The sequence below is a fragment of the Sinocyclocheilus anshuiensis genome, unplaced genomic scaffold, assembly GCF_001515605.1.
Source record: "Sinocyclocheilus anshuiensis isolate Anshui unplaced genomic scaffold, SAMN03320099.WGS_v1.1 scaffold85, whole genome shotgun sequence".
NCBI lineage: Eukaryota > Metazoa > Chordata > Actinopteri > Cypriniformes > Cyprinidae > Sinocyclocheilus > Sinocyclocheilus anshuiensis.
Window position 1 is genome coordinate 3,372,716 of NW_015536800.1, and position 18,204 is coordinate 3,390,919.

Consider the following 18,204-nt stretch of genomic DNA (forward strand, 5'->3'; position numbering starts at 1 on the left):
ATATATATATATATATATATATATACATAAATGGCTTTGGCTTTGTGCATATAATTAAAGGTAATTAAAAGCTTTTCTTTTTTTTTGCATTACATGAAGCACCCCCCCAATCTCATAATGTCGTAATATAATGTTGATATTTTGAAAATAATCATAAATACCAGCAGTATTGTGACGTTGAAACACTGTCTGTAACTATTTCCAGCTAAATGCCATGGCTAATCGTGCTGCAGGGAAGGGCTACGAGAATGAAGACCATTACACTAACATAAAACTACAGTTCATTGGCATAGAAAACATCCATGTCATGAGGAACAGCCAACAGAAGCTTATAGATGGTAAACAGATTAATCTGCATTACTTTCATACCAGCAGATACTTGTCTGGTGTTGACTTGTTGTCCATATGAAAAATGAACCTTTTCTGTCTCGCAGTTGGTGAACTCGCTGCTCCCTCCATGAGTGATTTCCTGTGGGGTCTGGAGAACTCTGGGTGGCTAAAACACATCAAAGCTGTACTAGATGCTGGAGTCTTCATTGCAAAGGCAAGACTTTTTAAAAGTTTTTACATATGGTTTTTGAAAGGCCATGCTCTGTTATCACAAGTGATTAGAAAAGGAAATTACATTTGTAAATCATGGATGTAAATCATGGATAAAATCATGGAAATTACATATCTAATAAAACATGGCATTATCTCATGTTGGAAACATGCCCAAAAACATCCGAGTAAAAAAACCTAAGTACAAACAATATGATAAGTATGATATGATCACACATGTATTCTTCCATTCATATCTATGTTGTCAGGCAGTGGCGGAGGATGGAGTGAGTGTTTTGGTGCACTGTTCAGACGGGTGGGACAGAACAGCTCAGGCCTGTTCGGTGGCTAGTGTGCTTCTGGATCCATACTACAGAACTATCAAAGGACTGATGGTAATAACTTCATTGATGACTGATCCATTTTGCTTTGATTTTTTAAACAGTGCTAGTCCAACATCATCTAAGACTAAATATGTAACATGTTTTTTCTATTTTGAACACAAGTCTTGTTTCTTGTAGGTTCTGATTGAGAAGGACTGGGTATCATTTGGACACAAGTTTTCCCACAGGTTCAATTTGCATGTTTCTGGCCTCACATGTTGGACACCACGTACAACTTGCAGTTAATTTTAATTAGTTGAATTGCATAATTGAATTCAAGCTTTCTGTGAATCTCGTCTACTGTGTATGTTGTGCATGGATAACATGCGAAACAAGAAAAGTCTCATTCCTGAATCCATAGCTAATACTGTCACTAAACCATCAGTCATGCAGTATACAATGTTAGGCTCTGCGTATCTAAGCTTTAGGTGAATCTCTGCACTCCAATCATGATATGTTACATAGTCAGTTTTCCCAAATATGAACATTTTCTTACATGGAACAGAAAAGGAGAAATTTTCAAGAATGCTTAAGCTGCCTTTTCCCGTATAGCAAAAGCTTACAGTGACTATAACATATTCAAAGTCTTCTAAAGCCAAATGATAACTTTGTGTAATGTTTAAGTTGTTATTCATTCATGAAAAGTAATTAACATATGTGCACATTCAAACTTGGCACGTCAGTGACAGCAAACACCACTGGTTCTTGCTTGTTTTGTAATGTGACGCACCAAGTTGGAATATCCAAAAGTGCCAGTGAAATCTGAGAAAAGAAAGATTGGTGGTGAAAGGTTGGATGATGGACTATACCATTACTATTTACAAATTCATTTATTATATAAAATCTTCTACAGGTATGCTCACCTTGATGGTGACCCTAAGGAGGTTTCTCCAGTCATGGACCAGTTTCTGGAGTGCGTGTGGCAGTTGATGCAGCAGTTCCCATGTGCATTTGAGTTCAATGAGCGATTCCTCATACAGCTACACACACATATCTACTCCTGCCAGAATGGGAACTTCATCGGCAATTGCCAGAAAGAAAGGAGAGATTTGAGGTAAAAAAAAAAATACAATTGCTAATTTTATAACTAGAGATTGCAGTGAGAAATAAGGGGGGAACAGGTTCAGCAAAATTTGCCAGGCTTCTACTCGCACCAGCTGCTTGTGCAACTGCAGCTCAAAATTTTAGATCATGTAGGATAACTTGGTTCTGATTTTGACAGAAATCAACTACTTCTTGAACTGAGATGGTTTCAGATGTACTAGTATAGATGAACCACAGTCACAAAAACATCCAGCCAGGAAACAAAATCATGTTTTAAGCTGATATTATGAGAGCTCCTAAAGCACCAAACCAACACTCTCGACCAAAAGTTGTGCTTGAACACACAGCAAACACTACAGCCAACTAGTTTGTAAGTTCTGTGTCTGCATGAGAGGAAATAACTCTCCATACCAGCAGGTGGCAGTAGTCCGTATTTGTCATTCAGAAACGAACGAGCTAAGACTGGATACACACATACGCTGTGTTAAAAATCACATTTAGCCTAGTAGGTACTATACTTACTTCACAACCGTTAAAGGGGACATCGGATATAAATGTGTCCAGTGTGTGGACACAAACACCCTACAAAGATAAAACTCAATTCACTTCTCTTTTTTTTTATGCCCCAAAAATCTAAAAAGTCTCAACTATCAAGCCGTTTTGATTATCTGAGCAGTATGATGTCATATTGCTCAGGCCCAGCCCACGACCGCTGATGGACTGTATCAAATAAGCATATTTCTGCCCTCAGCCAGTTGTACGCTGTCATTTTCTCCGCGCTTGAGCAGCTGTAGCAACAACGTCTCGTAAGCAATGCAGGTTTTTATATGTTGTCATTGTCATGTGATCTACCAGTATCAGTCGCATGACTCGCATCACTTCACTGTGGCCTCCTGGGTTAGTAAAGAGTTCATCAGAGGCACACTTCAGAATCTCACAACGCCTATTGTTTTACAAATACTATGAATTTGGACATACTACTTGTCTCACATACTGTTTCCAACCTACTATATAGTAGGGAAGTAGGCATATTTGAATGTAGGGAAAGTCTTGCTCAACTTTTTTTTTTGGCTTGCTTTCATCACTTTTTCTTCTCTTACATTGGTTCTCTAAGCTGAACAGCCAATCAGAGTCTCTCACATCCAATTCAACATGATCAGTTGGCCAAAAAGCCACCGATGAAAGTCTGACTAGTGCCAGCAGTGTGAAAAGCAGAATGATCAATGGCTTGGTGTGCAAGAAGAAGAAGAACTAGTATGTGTCTAGCATTACTAAAAACAAAGCAAAACCAAAAATATGGTCTGGTTCATCTGTTTAAATCAGTGGTCTCAAACTCAATTCCTGGAGGGCCACAGCTCTGCAGACTTTAGCTCCAACCAGCTCCCAATCACATCTGCTTGGAAGTTTCTAGTGTGATCCTGAAGACCTTGATTCGCTGGATCAGGTGTGTTTGATTAGGGTTGGAGCAAAACTGTGCAGAGCTGTGGCCCTCCAGGAATTGAGTTTGAGACCAATGCTTTAAATGGTCTTTTCCTGTCAAGTGGGCATTCTAACCAGACCAACCTGCAAAGTGGACCAGATAAACATGTCAATAGTATACCTACTTAAAAAAAAATTTCTCATCTCAATTTGTTTTTTTTGTATAGATGTGGTATAGAATCTAGTTCCAAACAAAAGGAAATGTAACTTCTTGTTGTAACCGTTGGACCATCTTGGTTTCATTACCTTTATGTGCTAGTTTACTCATTCAATCTCCCTCTTTGTGAACTATGCAGGTTACAAGAGCGAACACACTCTTTGTGGCCGCACCTGTGGGAGAACAGGGCTGAATACACAAACCCTCTATACAGGACAGACCACAGTCAGACACAGGGTGTTCTGAAACCTCTCACCACTGCCTACTGCTTCAAGTAAGTCAACCGAACTGAATTATCTCTGTACGATCATTACACTTTCTTTCACATTCCTGTTGTATAATAGTCATGCTTCTTTCCGAATTGGCTCAGAGATGACCAGACTTTAGCTCCAACCAGCTCCAAATCACATCTGCTTGGAAATCTAGTGTGATCCTGAAGACCTTGATTAGCTGGATCAGGTGTGTTTGGTTAGGGTTGGAGCAAAACTGTGCAGAGCTGTGGCCCTCCAGGAATTGAGTTTGAGACCAATGCTTTAAATGGTCTTTTCCTGTCAAGTGGGCATTCTAACCAGACCAACCTGCAAAGTGGACCAGATAAACATGTCAATAGTATACCTACTTAAAAAAAAATTTCTCATCTCAATTTGTTTTTTTTGTATAGATGTGGTATAGAATCTAGTTCCAAACAAAAGGAAATGTAACTTCTTGTTGTAACCGTTGGACCATCTTGGTTTCATTACCTTTATGTGCTAGTTTACTCATTCAATCTCCCTCTTTGTGAACTATGCAGGTTACAAGAGCGAACACACTCTTTGTGGCCGCACCTGTGGGAGAACAGGGCTGAATACACAAACCCTCTATACAGGACAGACCACAGTCAGACACAGGGTGTTCTGAAACCTCTCACCACTGCCTACTGCTTCAAGTAAGTCAACCGAACTGAATTATCTCTGTACGATCATTACACTTTCTTTCACATTCCTGTTGTATAATAGTCATGCTTCTTTCCGAATTGGCTCAGAGATGACAAAGCGCCATACTGTAAGAATAAGAAAATAACAGAAAGAGGTGTTGATTTATTTAAATTAGAATTAAACAAGGAATAAACACACTTGTTAATTTCCACCAAGGCACTTTAGTGGACTTGAGAGAAAGATTTGTTACCTTATAAGAGCGGTTGTTTGACTTCATCACTAGTGTTTTAATGATTTAATTTAGGCTAATCCAATCTCAAAGATGCCTGTATTCTTCAAAAAGTTCAACAAATAACTGTTGATATGAAAAAGAAGCATTACCTTTGGGATGCGTTTAGATGGGTGAACTTGACCTTCAGCCTCCATGTTCCTGATCAAAAACAAGTGTGTTCCAGTGGAGTTTTAGGTGGAAAGTAGTCTTGAAAATTAAAAGGTGGACCTTTTTTGGGTATGTCGTCTGGTGGCTGTGTGACAATGGATCAGTGAATCAATGACTCCGTTTTACTTGTTAACAACAGCACAGAAAAATTGTATTAAACCATTGTATTACACTTAACATTGGTGAAAAAGACTTACGACTAAACTTCTACATGGCAGATTTGAATACACTGTTAAAAAAAAAGCATTAGCATTTTTGTCTTTTTCTAGTATAAATATCTAAACATTTTTGAATCAACATGCATTTACTTGAGAAGCAAAATGACTTGAGATATTAACTTGTTTTCTGAAAAATTTATCAAAATGTTGTTAGTAAGTTTTTGCTAAGACAAAACTTAAGCAAGACAAAATATCTGCCATTTGGCAAGAAAAATAGACAAAACAAGATTATTTTTCCTGCCCAACTGGCACATATTTTTACACTTAACATAATGTGAATTGACAATATAAAAATAAAAGCTAATTTAAAATATTAATAAATAGTACCATAGAATTAGTATTATTACTTATACTAATAGTAATAATAGTAAATAATACTAAAATAAAACGCCAACACAGGGAGAACATGCAATCTAGATCAAGAGAATACAAAAAGCCTACCATAATATGATAACTGCAATTTTCTTTGTTCATTCATCCAAATCACATTGGCTGAAAAATCAATTAATATGCTTAAGAAAGTCAATAAAACACAACGTAAACATTTTCTAATGATGTAGTGACCAAGACAAAGCTCCCCCCCCGAAGTCTTTTATTGCTGTCTTAAATGCAATATGTTTTTGCAAAGCGAATAAAATGAGTTTGTCGGGTAACTTTGTGCAACAGAGGATTCATCAACTGAAAATGATGTTCTAGGTTTTGGAAGGGAATGTACGGCCGTGCAGAGAAAAGTGTGGCCTCACACCAATCTCCAGCCGATTGCCTGAACGCAGTGAGGGAGGAGTCACAACAATTGGAGGAGGAGCTTAGCTCCCACCAGGAGGTACCACGGGAGACGGACGCTGGACAAGGCATACACATGCATGCATAAATATCACATCATCAAGCATTTAAAAAATAGAGGATGGGTGCACAATTCATTCCCACATTACACATTACAAGTTTACTATGTAGTATACTAGTGTTCCATTTTATTAGGGTGACTATACGTCCTCTTTTTCCTGGACATTTGCTGGTCATAATTTCTAAATTGCCTAAATTGTACATAATTGACCAATCGAGTCTTGAGAGAAGGATCTACAGAGAACAGTCAAAGCAATGCAAATACGTGTACGTATCATGTATGAGGACTGTAGAGAGACTGTCAATTGGAAAACAAAGCCAAAACTTGTACATTTTAGGCAATTTAGAAATGGAGGATGTATGGACTCCCTTATTTCAAACATTATCCCAATAGAATTGAATTAGTTCCTTCTTTTTGCTGCACCAATGTAAAACTTGCCAACCTCGTCCTCTTCGAATGTATTTACACAGAGACTTGTCCAACTGAAGGAAAGGAAAATTTCAGGGGAGAGGAAGAAGACCAACAAGTTGTCTGAACGTGTCCAACGTCCAATTCCAACCGAGAGCGAACTCAGCAGCCCTCTAGACTACTTCACCGCCCCAAGAAGCGAGAAAAACACTCCTTCCTTCACACTGCCGCTACAGTTAGCAGCCCCACACAAGAACGGTGACCCTGATGACCTTTCAACCTGCAGTGATTTCGAGTCGGGTGTGGCTGACCTCAGCAGCTACTCCTCTAGTGGTGGAGACGACACTAAGGACCCTGATTCTGACGAGGTGGTCAAAGCAAACGCCTGAACTAAAACAGAACTGGTGACAATGAGGGATAAAAGCACAGTAACGACTACCAAACTGGGAACTGCTGGGTTTTTTAATGTTATTTTAATTTTTTTAATCTGTGTGTGAATTTATATTTAAGTATGTGAACAAGTACACATATCCAAGATGGTCTGGCAATAAGACCTTATTCTATTATAGTAAATTCTTATTTTTTGTATAGTATTTTAGGTTATGGTTTGACTCTGTATTTTACTGTCTGATCCTTTAAGCCGTCAGTCATTTTTTGTCTTGACATCTTCCATAGCTATGCTCGGAACAGCATATTACCATACTATTCATACTAATACACAGAACATATATCAGATAACCCAGAATTATTATGGAAGCTTGTTTCAGCCATGCGATTAAAAAAAGTTAAATGTGACCTTTTGTCTCACAATTTTGTCTTTTATTACTTACAATTCGGACTGTTTTTCTCACAACTCTTGGGTTTACATCTCGCAAATTGTTTTGTTTCCACCATAGTTTTATCTAACAGTTCTGACTTTTTGTTACTCGCAATTGCAAATTCTTATCTCATAATTCTGACTTTATATTTTACAATTATGAAAAAAAGTCTTAATTGTGAGATACAAACTTGGAATTGCTTTTTTTAAATCCCATGGTGGAAACGAGCTTCCGTTCTAAATATTAACTTTTTTGGCCAAAATACACACTGCTTAAAATGCTGTGTCCCACAAAGCAATACAAAAAATGGAAGGAATATCTTCTATCAGGTTTTTATTTCTTTTTTAATATTTGGGTTGGGAAATATAATGCAAGTTTTATTTGACCGTATAGCACTGCATACTGCATTCTAATTTCACGTTATTTGTAAAAAAAAAACAGCAGGCAGCATGGCGTATGCTAGAATTTCATTCCGATCATAGCCCATATATTCATGGAAATTGGACTGTGCCTATTATGACCATCAGATTCCCACCTGTGTGTTTAAAAAATCTTAAATGGAAGTGATGAGAATTTCCTTTACATGTGAAAACAAGAACTATAGGCTATGGAACCAAGAGCTGTATGGCACCCACACTACATTTACTTCCCATTTCTGTAACTGTAGGCATACTCTGACATATAGACAATCAATCCCTCACACATCCATGTGATTACCAATTAAGCTAAAGCAGTAGATGTTAAACAATTTGTCTGGAACTTATGAATATCTACATTTCTAAGGCAAATGCTCTCAATAAAGTGTTTGCCAAACAGCAAACAAAACTACAGCATATCTGGAGCCAATTTTTAAAATTTTGGATGAACAATTTTAAACGTGAAACGGCAATATGATTTTTTTTTCCAAACAGGTTTCCTAAACACTTCTACTCCTTCTTGCATTGTTGGACAAACAAGTCAAACGCTTCCCTGAAGTGCTTTGAAAGGAGCATTTACAAAGTGTTTACACTCTTCATGAAGACAACTTACGAATGGCTTGGTTTTCTTTGCACATTTCACTGTTTTAGCAGAAACTGAGCTCTTGTGGATGCACTCATAAAATTCTGGCTGCTACTGGTAAGCCAATAATTATTTTGAGTTTATGGCTGATAACTGATAAATGGCCAAATTTAAAATGGAATAATATTTTGTCAAAATATATTAAAAATAAACACAAAAAATAATTCCTTTTAACCCTCATGTTGTGTCCCGGTCATTTTGACACAAAGAGGATTTTCCTTTTTCTGAAAATGTTAATGTTATTGTATTGCATTGGACTAAAACGAACTGACTTTGCTCACACAGGGCATAAAAGCTTCCCAGAAAAATTTTGATAATTTTTTTACTTTTTTTTTTTTCTTTCCCCACACCTTGTTACACTTGTGGTGTTCCTGATCAGAGATGACCAGCCTACAAAAATTGTTTATATAATAACTAAATATTGTACAAAAAGTATTCTCGTAGCTTCATAAAATTATGGTTGAATCACTCATGTCACATTGACTATTTTAATGTCCTTACTACCTTTCTGGGCCTTGAACGTGGTAGTTGCGTTGCTCTCTATGGAGGATCAGAAAGCTCGGATTTCATCAAAAACATCTTAATTTGTGTTCCGAAGATGGACATTTAACAATGTCTTACGGGTTTGGAACGACATGAGGGTGAGTAATTAATGACAGAATTTTCATTTTTGGGTGAACTATCCCGTTAAGCGGAGTTTAAGCATCATTTGTGGAAAGATCAAAGGCTGGGGTGCATAATTCTCAGATCAATGAGGCTTACAAAATCTGTGCTAACTGAAAGAAAACAAGTTGACAAAAAAAATGGAATCCAAGATTTGGTCATAATACAGCATTTACAAGCACATTTTAATAAGCTGTCCATTTTTCCAGGAACACCAAATTAGGGTAAAGTATTTTTAACACAGCACAATGGTTAAATACTACAGATGAGTTTAGGCATTACAACATAACGTAGAGTATGAGAAATGGATATTTGTTTTCAGATTTGAATATTACTCAAATCACATTATTAAATTATAAGTGTTTATAAAGTTGGTTTTTGCAGACATAATCTGAATTTAAAAGTAGGGAAAATGAGCACAATTAAATGTTCAGTACTGACCATCATCAAAAAACAAAACAAAACTCACAACTGATATGGTACCGATATATTGTGCATATACCTCTGGTGTCTAATGGTATTAATGTTATTGAAGACGCAAAACCACACTTAAACCATAGCAGGGATTATTCTAAATGTTTTATTAACCCATCAAATGAAATAAACATATAATACAGTGTCTAATTATAATAAAGGCTTTTATCAACATTATTAAATACAGTATGTTTTTGTCGGCAGCATTAAGATTTTTCAGTTTTCAAAATTCATCTTCAAGTGCATACAAGGCCCAACCCCATTTGTCACATTAACTCAAACTGAACTAATAAGCTTAGAACTCAGCCTGTTTCTGAACACTATTAAGAACAGATTGCTTTGCTCTGATTACAGTCTTTGGGTCACAGCCAGACTGGGCACATCCAGACGTACTCACATCTGGTCTTACTCAACCAGGGATCGCGTAACACTTTTGGAAATTCTGTGCAAAAATCACTTTGATTTCAGTAAATAATGATGCCAAAATCTCTTTTTCATATGTATCTAGGTTTGCCCAATCAAGGCTGTAGGCCACAAGATGTGCTGCTTGTCTCAAGCCCACCCATCTGCTGGTAGATTGATCCCAAACCTGTGATAAAAAGACTATTTAATGTTTTAAATCAACGTGAGAGTTAACACTTTCTTACCATTAGTAAATCAGTCTGAAGAAAATATCAATTACCTTTCTGGGACATTCAATCTAATGTGTGGTAGGGTACTGTCCATGTGTGTTCATGCATTGCTGGAGCTTTTCCTCTTTGGCTCTTCTGCAATGGCAAAGCTGAAAAAGAAGGTTAAATCATCATCATGTTAACTTTCAGAAAGTGCACACCTATTTCATATCAGACCATATGATAATACCTAATGGAATGGCTTAACAAACATAGCTGTGTTCCTGTGTTGACTACTTGTTGTAACAGAAAGTTGTGGCAGAACATAAAAGTCTCATGGACATCACACTAGTCTTATGAAATGTATAAATCTAAGGATTCTCAATAGAAAGATGCGTACCATACATCTGTGTTTAAACATTTGTTTATTGTTTTATATGGAATATTGCTTTAATACCGTTCTCTTTTCCATGAAGCTGGCTAAGAAGTCGTCAATCTCTGTCTTTCCTTCTAGGAAGTTCTCTGCTGTCTCCTCAGACTCCTCTTCGGCCTGATGGGCTGCTACCTTTAATCTAGCCTGCAGTGCGCTCAGACTGCAGCTCTGGCAAAGGAAAATCAAAGTGAACATTTAAAAAAACAAAAAAAACCCCGGCATTTTTAGCAGCCATTACTTCAGTCTTCAGTGACACATGATCCTTTAGAAATTATATTAATATGCTGAACATTTCTTACTATTAACCAATGTTGAAAACAGTTGTGCAGCTTTATATTTTTGTGGAAACTGTGACAGGCTAGCATTCAAAAGTTTGGAGTAAGTAAGATTTAAAAAAATAAATAAATAAATAAGAGGAAAGAATTAATACTTCTATTCGGAAAGGACACAATTAAATTGATCAAAAGTGAAAGCAAAGACATTTATAAAAAATCTATTAATAATTTATGCAGACGCTTTTATCCAAAGCGACTTACAGTGCATTCAGGCTATAAATTTTTTACCAGTATGTGTGTTCCCTGGGAATCGAACCCACGACCTTTTGTGCTGCTAACGCAATGCTCTACCACTGAGCCACAGGAACATGTTAATTATTATTAATATAATTATTAATATTAACATTATTAATAATGGAGTACAATTGATAATAATTAAGCACGGTTAAAGACTAGAGTAATGGCTGCTGAAAATTTACCTTTGCAATTAAAAGAATAAACCAAATCTTAAAATATATTAAAATACAAAACAATAGTAATATTTCAAAATATTACTCTTTTTACTGTATTTTTGATTAAATAAATGCAATCATATTTTGTCTAGTCCAGTTCATTCAACAATTAACCTGAGCCAAATGTAACTGGATAAAAAAAAAAGAAAAGCAAAACACAATATGGAAGCAGAAAAAACAAAGACAACACTTTTGTGTTTGAAATTTTGAATATTACACAAGATAAATACTACAATACTATATTTTCCATTTCCTTGTCCAACGGACTTCTTGTCACAATCACATGCGAATGATAAATTATTTTCATGCGTGTTTTACCTCACTCAGCTCATGTTGCCTTTGCATTTTGGTTTCAAATGCAGACTTCATCTGGGTTAACTGTTCATACTACAGTAAAAAAACAAAACATTCTCATTGTTAACATTCTCAAAAGGAAAGATATTGACAAGATTGTAACGTACAGTGGGGTCCAAAAGTCTGAGACAACTTGTGAAAATGCACAGGCTCTTTGACTCAAGCATTTGTTTCAGTATTTGTGAAAGTACATACTTTACACAACATCTCTTGTCTCTTGTTCTCCAGTTGAGGCTCGAGTTGTAGGTTCTTCTCTGCAAGTAAGACATATTGCTTCTATTATTTGCAAACCTCCAAAGACACTGATCTGATCTACGTTGAATGTGTGAGTTTATAGTTTTAAGGACTAGCTTTATGATTCAAATAATCTGTGTATTACTTACTTACAACACAAATCCCACTGATCCCACTTTAGTCTAAAATTTATTTAGAGGTTAGTAACTAGCTCAGAAAACTCACTGGCCATCTCCACAATGCTGTTGACCAGTTCCTCTTTGTCAGAGGTTACTTGTTTGAGCTGAGGCAGACACATGAAGAACTCCAACAGCATGTCATCTTGATCACTCATGTCCTTCAGCTGAGAATTACTAGGAGATTACAAACAGACAAACCCACCAGAAAGATGAGAGAATGTGACGAATATCAAATTCATATGTTCAAATAAAATATATTTTGTACGGACAGACAAAAGTAATTGGGATGTATTAGTACTATACCTGAAACATAGAAAAGAAATGCCATGAAGCATCATACCTCATCTCAGACAGTTCTGGAAATGTATCTGGGATTTCAGGCATCTTGTATATGTGTCCATTCAGACCTGACTGCATAAGAAGTAAGCATTTACAGGTTATTGTGGCTTGAATTATGGGTGTTCCTGTTTCACATTACTCAATGCTTCATATTTACTGAAGAGAAAGTGTCTGTGTGCCTGTTACTTCATGCTGAATGTGCATCAGACTGGGTAGACAACTTTTTAATGCTTGAGTAATGTGCTCTATTATTGAATGTTGCTTCATATATTGCATATGCTGATAATAAGATATAGTGCATATTCAGCACTAAATTCAGTGTGATATATGTTTTGGAAGCCCATTTCCATCGCATAAGAAAAAATGCTTTGGTCAATCATAATTATGGAATAAAATGTAGAAATACATTTAAGATAAGAAATTGAGTTTATGACATACTAAGTCATAATTATTAGATAAAAAAGCTGAAATTACGAGACATAAAAAGTCAATTTTTATATCATAATTTTAACGTATAACTATGACTTAGTATGTAATAAATTTGACTTAAGTATGACATAAGCCATAATTGACAAAATCTTAAAATCATGAGAAAGTTTCAATAATAACAAACAATATATTTTTTTGTCATAATTATGACTTTTTATCAACTAATTTCCACTTTTTATCTCATAATTACTCATAATTTACAATGTTTTATCTCAATTTCAACTTCTTTTTTGGCAGAAATAAGGCGACTTTCATAAGGCATGGCACACTGAACTTAGTATTGATGCACATAAAAGCACTGCACCATATTAATCAACAACACAGTCTTTTGCTAAATTCAGCTACACAGCACCACACTGCCTTGACTAACAGTGTGAATACTGTAACCTCTTAGTCTGATTGCTTAATATTGTCATAATCATAAGTAAAAATATGAGATAAAAGTCATAAATATAAACGTCAAAATTAGTACATACTACCTCTAAATTTATTTAAATTGTATAAAAACATGTTGCAGTCTGAACTGTCAGATGGGAACTCACATAGTCTTTTTTCATTGTTCGGAACACAAGTACTCAGCATCACACACAATATGTGCTAGTGTCTCTACATATAGACCAGGGCTGCCCAAACTCGGTCTGGAGGGCTGGTGTCCTGCAGAGTTTAGCTCCAACTTGTCTCAACACACCTGCCTTTAAGTTTCTAGTATGCCTAGTAAGAGCTTGATTAGCTGGTTCAGGTGTGTTTAATTGGGGTTGGAGCTAAACTCTTCAGGACACCGGCCCTCCAGGACCGAGTTTGTGCAGCCCTGATATAGACCATTTCAAAGCGGTGATGTCATTTACCCCTTAACATTTCCTGCTTGTCGTCGGATTATTCAAAACAGTACCAAGAGGCGATTCAGTCATAACTAACGTTGACATGGCTGTCATAAGTTTTTATCAAAATGTGGACCTTTTTGGTTACTCAAAAGTTACAGGAAATTAAAAAGGTAGAACTGGAAATGCGTTAGGAACGTTGCGTTAGATTGTTATTGTTTACATCCCTCAAAATGGTCTATAGCTGTGTAAAAATACAGAAACTGTAATCTTAATCAACCAATTGGCTGATTTCGGACTGAATGCCTGTTAGGTACCTGTGAGTCAGCAGTCGGTACAGGAAGAGGGAGGTCTGTGATGAGTCCATAAGCTGGTGCTGCTGGTCGCGGAGGGGCTTGTTGAGGCTCCACCCCTGCATGTGGCACTGGGGCAGGGCCGACAGGCCGCTGACCATCCTGTGGTGGGAAGGCAGGAACAAAATGGAAGCTCTGAGTTGGGTAAGGAGGCATCCCCGATGGTTTGTACATACTGAGCCACAAGATGAACATAACAACAAAAACACAAATTAGACATTTTCCTTATTAGACATGATTTAACTTGGATATGAATACTGGTAAAATGGTGAAAAATACTCACTAAGGAAAGGTGGGACCTGACATCAAGGCAGGAGGACTTTTCCAAAACTCATCTAGCAAACTCTGAATTACTTTTCCTAAATCTGAATGCATTCCAAACTTGAGTGGAAAGGAAAAAAAGAAAGAAAAGTATAATGGTTGAGTTTATGGAACTTTTGTCTGTATTGTTCTGTAATACATGTTAGATTGCTATGCATTTTATGGTCAACTCAAACCAGCATATGACTTGACTGGATCATGAAAGTGGCTTTAAATTACTTGGCAAGGTGTAATGAAATTAAACATACAATGTGTTGAATTAAATTACTCATAATTTGTTTAATTATTATTAATGTATTTATATTTTTATTTTTCATTTATTAAATGTATAATAACAGCTGCATATTTTATATTGAATTATTTTATAAGAAATAACATTTTCTGTCTTTTAAATTTGTAGGATATTCACGGTGTGAGAAGGTTCATGTCTTGTGTCATAAAAATGTGATCAGTTTTTGTGTGATCGGCAAGTTGAGATGCCATATATATGATCAAAATAAATAATTATCAGCTGGTTCTGATCCACGGATGATCATTTTTAGAGCATTAGAAACTATGTATGAAAAAAAATGTGAACCATATTTGAACTCAAACCACATATGTTTTAAGTTGACCCTACATAGGGAAACACTGGCTAAGGTGACATTATTACACTTTGATCAAAGATTATGAAGACAAACATTTTTATTTTGTACAATGTGAATTGATGAATCATGCACAATAAGACCAGGAACGTGTATGAAAGTGAGTAATAATCATTCTGATATCATGTTGACTAAAGACTACTTTCAGATTTCACAAAAGTGATATAAAATTACGAAAAACTTACATTAATTATGAGTGGGCTGGTAACCATTGTTCCATTGTTACTGTCTACTAAATGATGACCTACTGGTGGAAACACGCTGACCACTGGTTTCTCCTGAGGGAACTGTGGAGGGAGCAAGCTGTGAATGACAGCAACAGTCAAATGATATTAAATCACACTCAAAACCATGCAGATGTATTCATATAAATGCATAGAAATAATAATTTTTTTATACTTACATATTGACATTAATAGTCGAATTGTTGACAGTAAAAGGAAGTCTGTACTCTACATCCTTCTGAATTTCTGCAAGACTATGGAGACATCATGTACAAAATTAAGTCACACACAAATAATGACATTTTTTTAAATAATAAACAAGGGACAAAAACATCTGAGTGTTTTTAAATCTCAATGGAGTGTTTTGGGAAACATGTCAGGAAACTGTCAATATATTTTGGTATCTTGGCACAGTTAACTAGATTGCCAGCTTCATATTAGAAACTGAATATAGGTATTTCAGATTTTGATGAACTCATCATTGCGTAAACAGGTCAAAATCCGTGTGTTCTGAATGACTAGTAAATGTTACTGTCAGAATTAGGGAAGTTAAACCCGCTCAGGAACAAAATTGCTCTATCAGTCTGTTAAAAAAAAAGAAAGAAAAAAAAGATACCATGTGTATCATGCCACTAATTTAAGACCTGTCCTGTAGAGTAAGAAGGGATCTGGAGTAAACTATGAAGAGCTAATATTTTAATCCGAAACAGCAGGCACGCACAAACAACAACACAGATCGGTTACTCCAGATGATTAATTTCACTGATCAGACCACCGAGCACGTGTTCTCAATGCTGAAATCGCGATGTTGTGTTCATTTTGGCTGTCCTATATCCTAGCGTTCTCTCTGTTGCTATCCCGAATACCTGAACGCTGTCTAGGTATTCAGCTCTCTAGGTTTGGGACACAGCCATTCAGCGAGACTTACTTGGAGTGAGCAGCTTTGAGAGACTCGATCTGTCTCTGTCTTTGTTTCTGTAAACTGTTCAGAGGAGGGACTGATCCAGAGCCCTTTGACAGGGGGAAAATCCAGTTCATTCTCGACTGCCAAAACGACAACTAACGCTGGAATCTCTCGGCGGTGTCAGTTTGAAGAGGCCTGATGAAATGAAACAGAAATTCGAGAAATACCCAATACCACCATTAGCATTAGCTACGACACACTCTTTAGTGTTGTAGCGACCTAACAGCCGTTTAAATGAGTGAACAATAAACCTAAATGAAACGCTTATGTCTGCTAAAAAAGATATGTTGAGTTTTAGTAACACTATGAGAGATTAAGCTGTTGTCTGAAGTACTCTGGCTCGCAAGAAAACATTCGTGTGCGCGTGACGTTAGCTGTTCAGCGGTGCTCGCGTCATCACTCACAGCAGGGAGGAGTTTAAAGGGACACGGGCCTTAAAACAGGTACGGCCGGTTGATGACAACTAATTTGTTAAACAACAAACATCAGAATACTTTACATTTCTGTTGATTCTACATAGTCCAAGAGAACGGCAGCAGAACGACATGCTCCAAACAGTCTGAAACTATGCTTACAAGTTGCCATGCTTTGGAGAACGCTTTCAATAAATAACTAATTGGATTAGAGATATTGTGACCACTATATACACGTGACATTAGTCAATACGCGTATTAGCTGCCGTTGAAGCATTAGAGATGATCCGAATGCCATTGTTTCAAATGTCATCTTTCTCATTGCTTGAGACTAGTTACCATCTATGAGACACCTAGTGTCAGAATTGACCCGAGCTGGTTTTAGTAAATGAAGGTTAAGATTATACTTTAATGGATTATTTCTAAAGTATTTAACTTGGAAATGTGTTTGAAGATGTTGAATCGCCGAAACCAGGATGATGAGTTTCGTTGCTCTTTTTTGAGCGTGAGTCGGGTGTGAAGTAATGATTCGTTTCATATGTTTTGCATCATTGGTGAACGTTCTTTACTGTTTGAAACAGTGAAGAGGAAAGAAGAATCAGCAGAGTGGTCGTATATTTTGTGTAAAATCAGTTTTCGCGGTTTTGAAAGTGGGTACGGTCCGTGTACGTTTTGATCGTTTCATCTCGTTTTTGTAATGCAATAACGAGAAATGGAAAAAAAAATAGTGTTTCCGTTTAGTTTAACAAACGGAAAATGAGATTTTGACTCGATTTCTCATTTTTCGTTTGGGGTTTAAAAATCGGTTTATGGCTTCAATATTTCATTCGCACGTGTGGGCGGCGCTGAAACGCTCCTTTCATCTGATTGGTCGAATCGCTCCGCCTTCAGTACGGCCTTTTCATTCTTTCAGGCAGAATAAGAGTCAGTACGAGTGCGGCACTATAATGTCTGAAACCACCACTCACTGTTAATTACGCATAATATTTTAATCAGATTTTGCTGGGCACATAATTCGTGCTGCTGCGACTTGCAAGTGACCCCTTTAATGCGAGTTACAGTATGCTGACAGATTATTTCTAGGTAGCCTATTAGTATTGTATGAATATTGTCCCATTGATAAATACAGTGCAAATAGTTCCGTCTCTGGATAAAAGTGAAGTGGAAATAAAAATCAATAATAGACTGAACAGTTCCATGATAATAACATTTACCAGTCTCGTCTCGTCTGGATTTTTCAAAAATACGTTATGTGGGGAGATTTATTTGGTCATCTTCTCTTATGGGTAGGTTTAGGTATAGAAACATTACCTACCCATAACAGGGTTACATTAGGGTTAGGGTTAGGATACAGGATACAATGTGATGGCCACACTCATTCATCATAGACTAGCATTTAAAAACTGGAACCTGCTCCATATACTGAATATTTGAAGTTTTTTTTTTTTTTGGATCTTTTTTGATACCCGAGTACACAAAGTGTCTAAAATGACCCTCCCTACAAACAAAAAGCAAGTAAGAACAGAAGCCTACATATACCTTTTTTTTTACTTCTATTTTCTTTTAAGATTTGTCACATTCACTTCAATTGCGTTATTGTA

At 36.5% G+C, this 18,204-nt stretch overlaps 2 protein-coding genes across 6 annotated transcripts in view; one reads left to right on the forward strand and one right to left on the reverse strand.

Moving 5' to 3' along the window:
• Positions 1-8,069, forward strand: part of LOC107656498 (myotubularin-related protein 7-like) — a 16,662-nt gene extending 8,593 nt beyond the window's left edge. Inside the window, exons 7-14 of one of the 2 annotated variants that reach the window (XM_016444383.1) lie at positions 206-338; positions 435-544; positions 810-935; positions 1,062-1,111; positions 1,777-1,977; positions 3,743-3,877; positions 5,871-5,997; positions 6,489-8,069. In XM_016444383.1, coding sequence (XP_016299869.1) covers positions 206-338; positions 435-544; positions 810-935; positions 1,062-1,111; positions 1,777-1,977; positions 3,743-3,877; positions 5,871-5,997; positions 6,489-6,815 — 1,209 coding nt within the window. In that variant the 3' untranslated portion in view covers positions 6,816-8,069. Of the gene's footprint in view, positions 1-205; positions 339-434; positions 545-809; positions 936-1,061; positions 1,112-1,776; positions 1,978-3,742; positions 3,878-5,870; positions 6,026-6,488 lie in introns of both variants that reach the window. The other variant, XM_016444388.1, reaches the window with a different exon arrangement.
• A 1,544-nt stretch (positions 8,070-9,613) lies between these two features.
• Positions 9,614-16,797, reverse strand: vps37a (VPS37A subunit of ESCRT-I). Of its 4 annotated transcripts, XM_016444402.1 has the most exons (13): positions 16,690-16,757; positions 16,155-16,325; positions 15,406-15,480; positions 15,188-15,305; positions 14,321-14,418; positions 14,002-14,212; positions 12,379-12,449; positions 12,085-12,212; positions 11,821-11,879; positions 11,590-11,658; positions 10,509-10,652; positions 10,123-10,221; positions 9,614-10,029 (listed from the first exon to the last, which is right to left on the reverse strand). In XM_016444402.1, exons 2-12 carry the CDS (start codon positions 16,262-16,264, stop codon positions 10,141-10,143), a joined length of 1,164 nt encoding a protein of 387 aa, XP_016299888.1. In that variant the 5' UTR covers positions 16,265-16,325; positions 16,690-16,757; the 3' UTR covers positions 9,614-10,029; positions 10,123-10,140. The 4 variants fall into 4 exon arrangements, with proteins under 4 accessions (XP_016299888.1, XP_016299904.1, XP_016299897.1 ...); XM_016444418.1 differs by lacking the exon at positions 16,155-16,325 and having other exon boundaries at positions 16,690-16,797; XM_016444411.1 differs by lacking the exon at positions 16,690-16,757 and having other exon boundaries at positions 9,614-10,043; positions 16,155-16,611.
• Positions 16,798-18,204: the final 1,407 nt, after the last annotated feature.

Coding starts and splice junctions, on each gene's coding strand:
- vps37a (XM_016444402.1), bottom strand. CDS start 16,264: ATGAACTGGATTTTCCCCCTGTCAAAGGGCTCTGGATCAGTCCCTCCT. Junction 11,880..12,084: donor CAGCATTGTGGAGATGGCCA/GTGAGTTTTCTG, acceptor TCTTACTTGCAG/AGAAGAACCTACAACTCGAG. Junction 10,653..11,589: donor GGCAACATGAGCTGAGTGAG/GTAAAACACGCA, acceptor TTCCTTTGCCAG/AGCTGCAGTCTGAGCGCACT.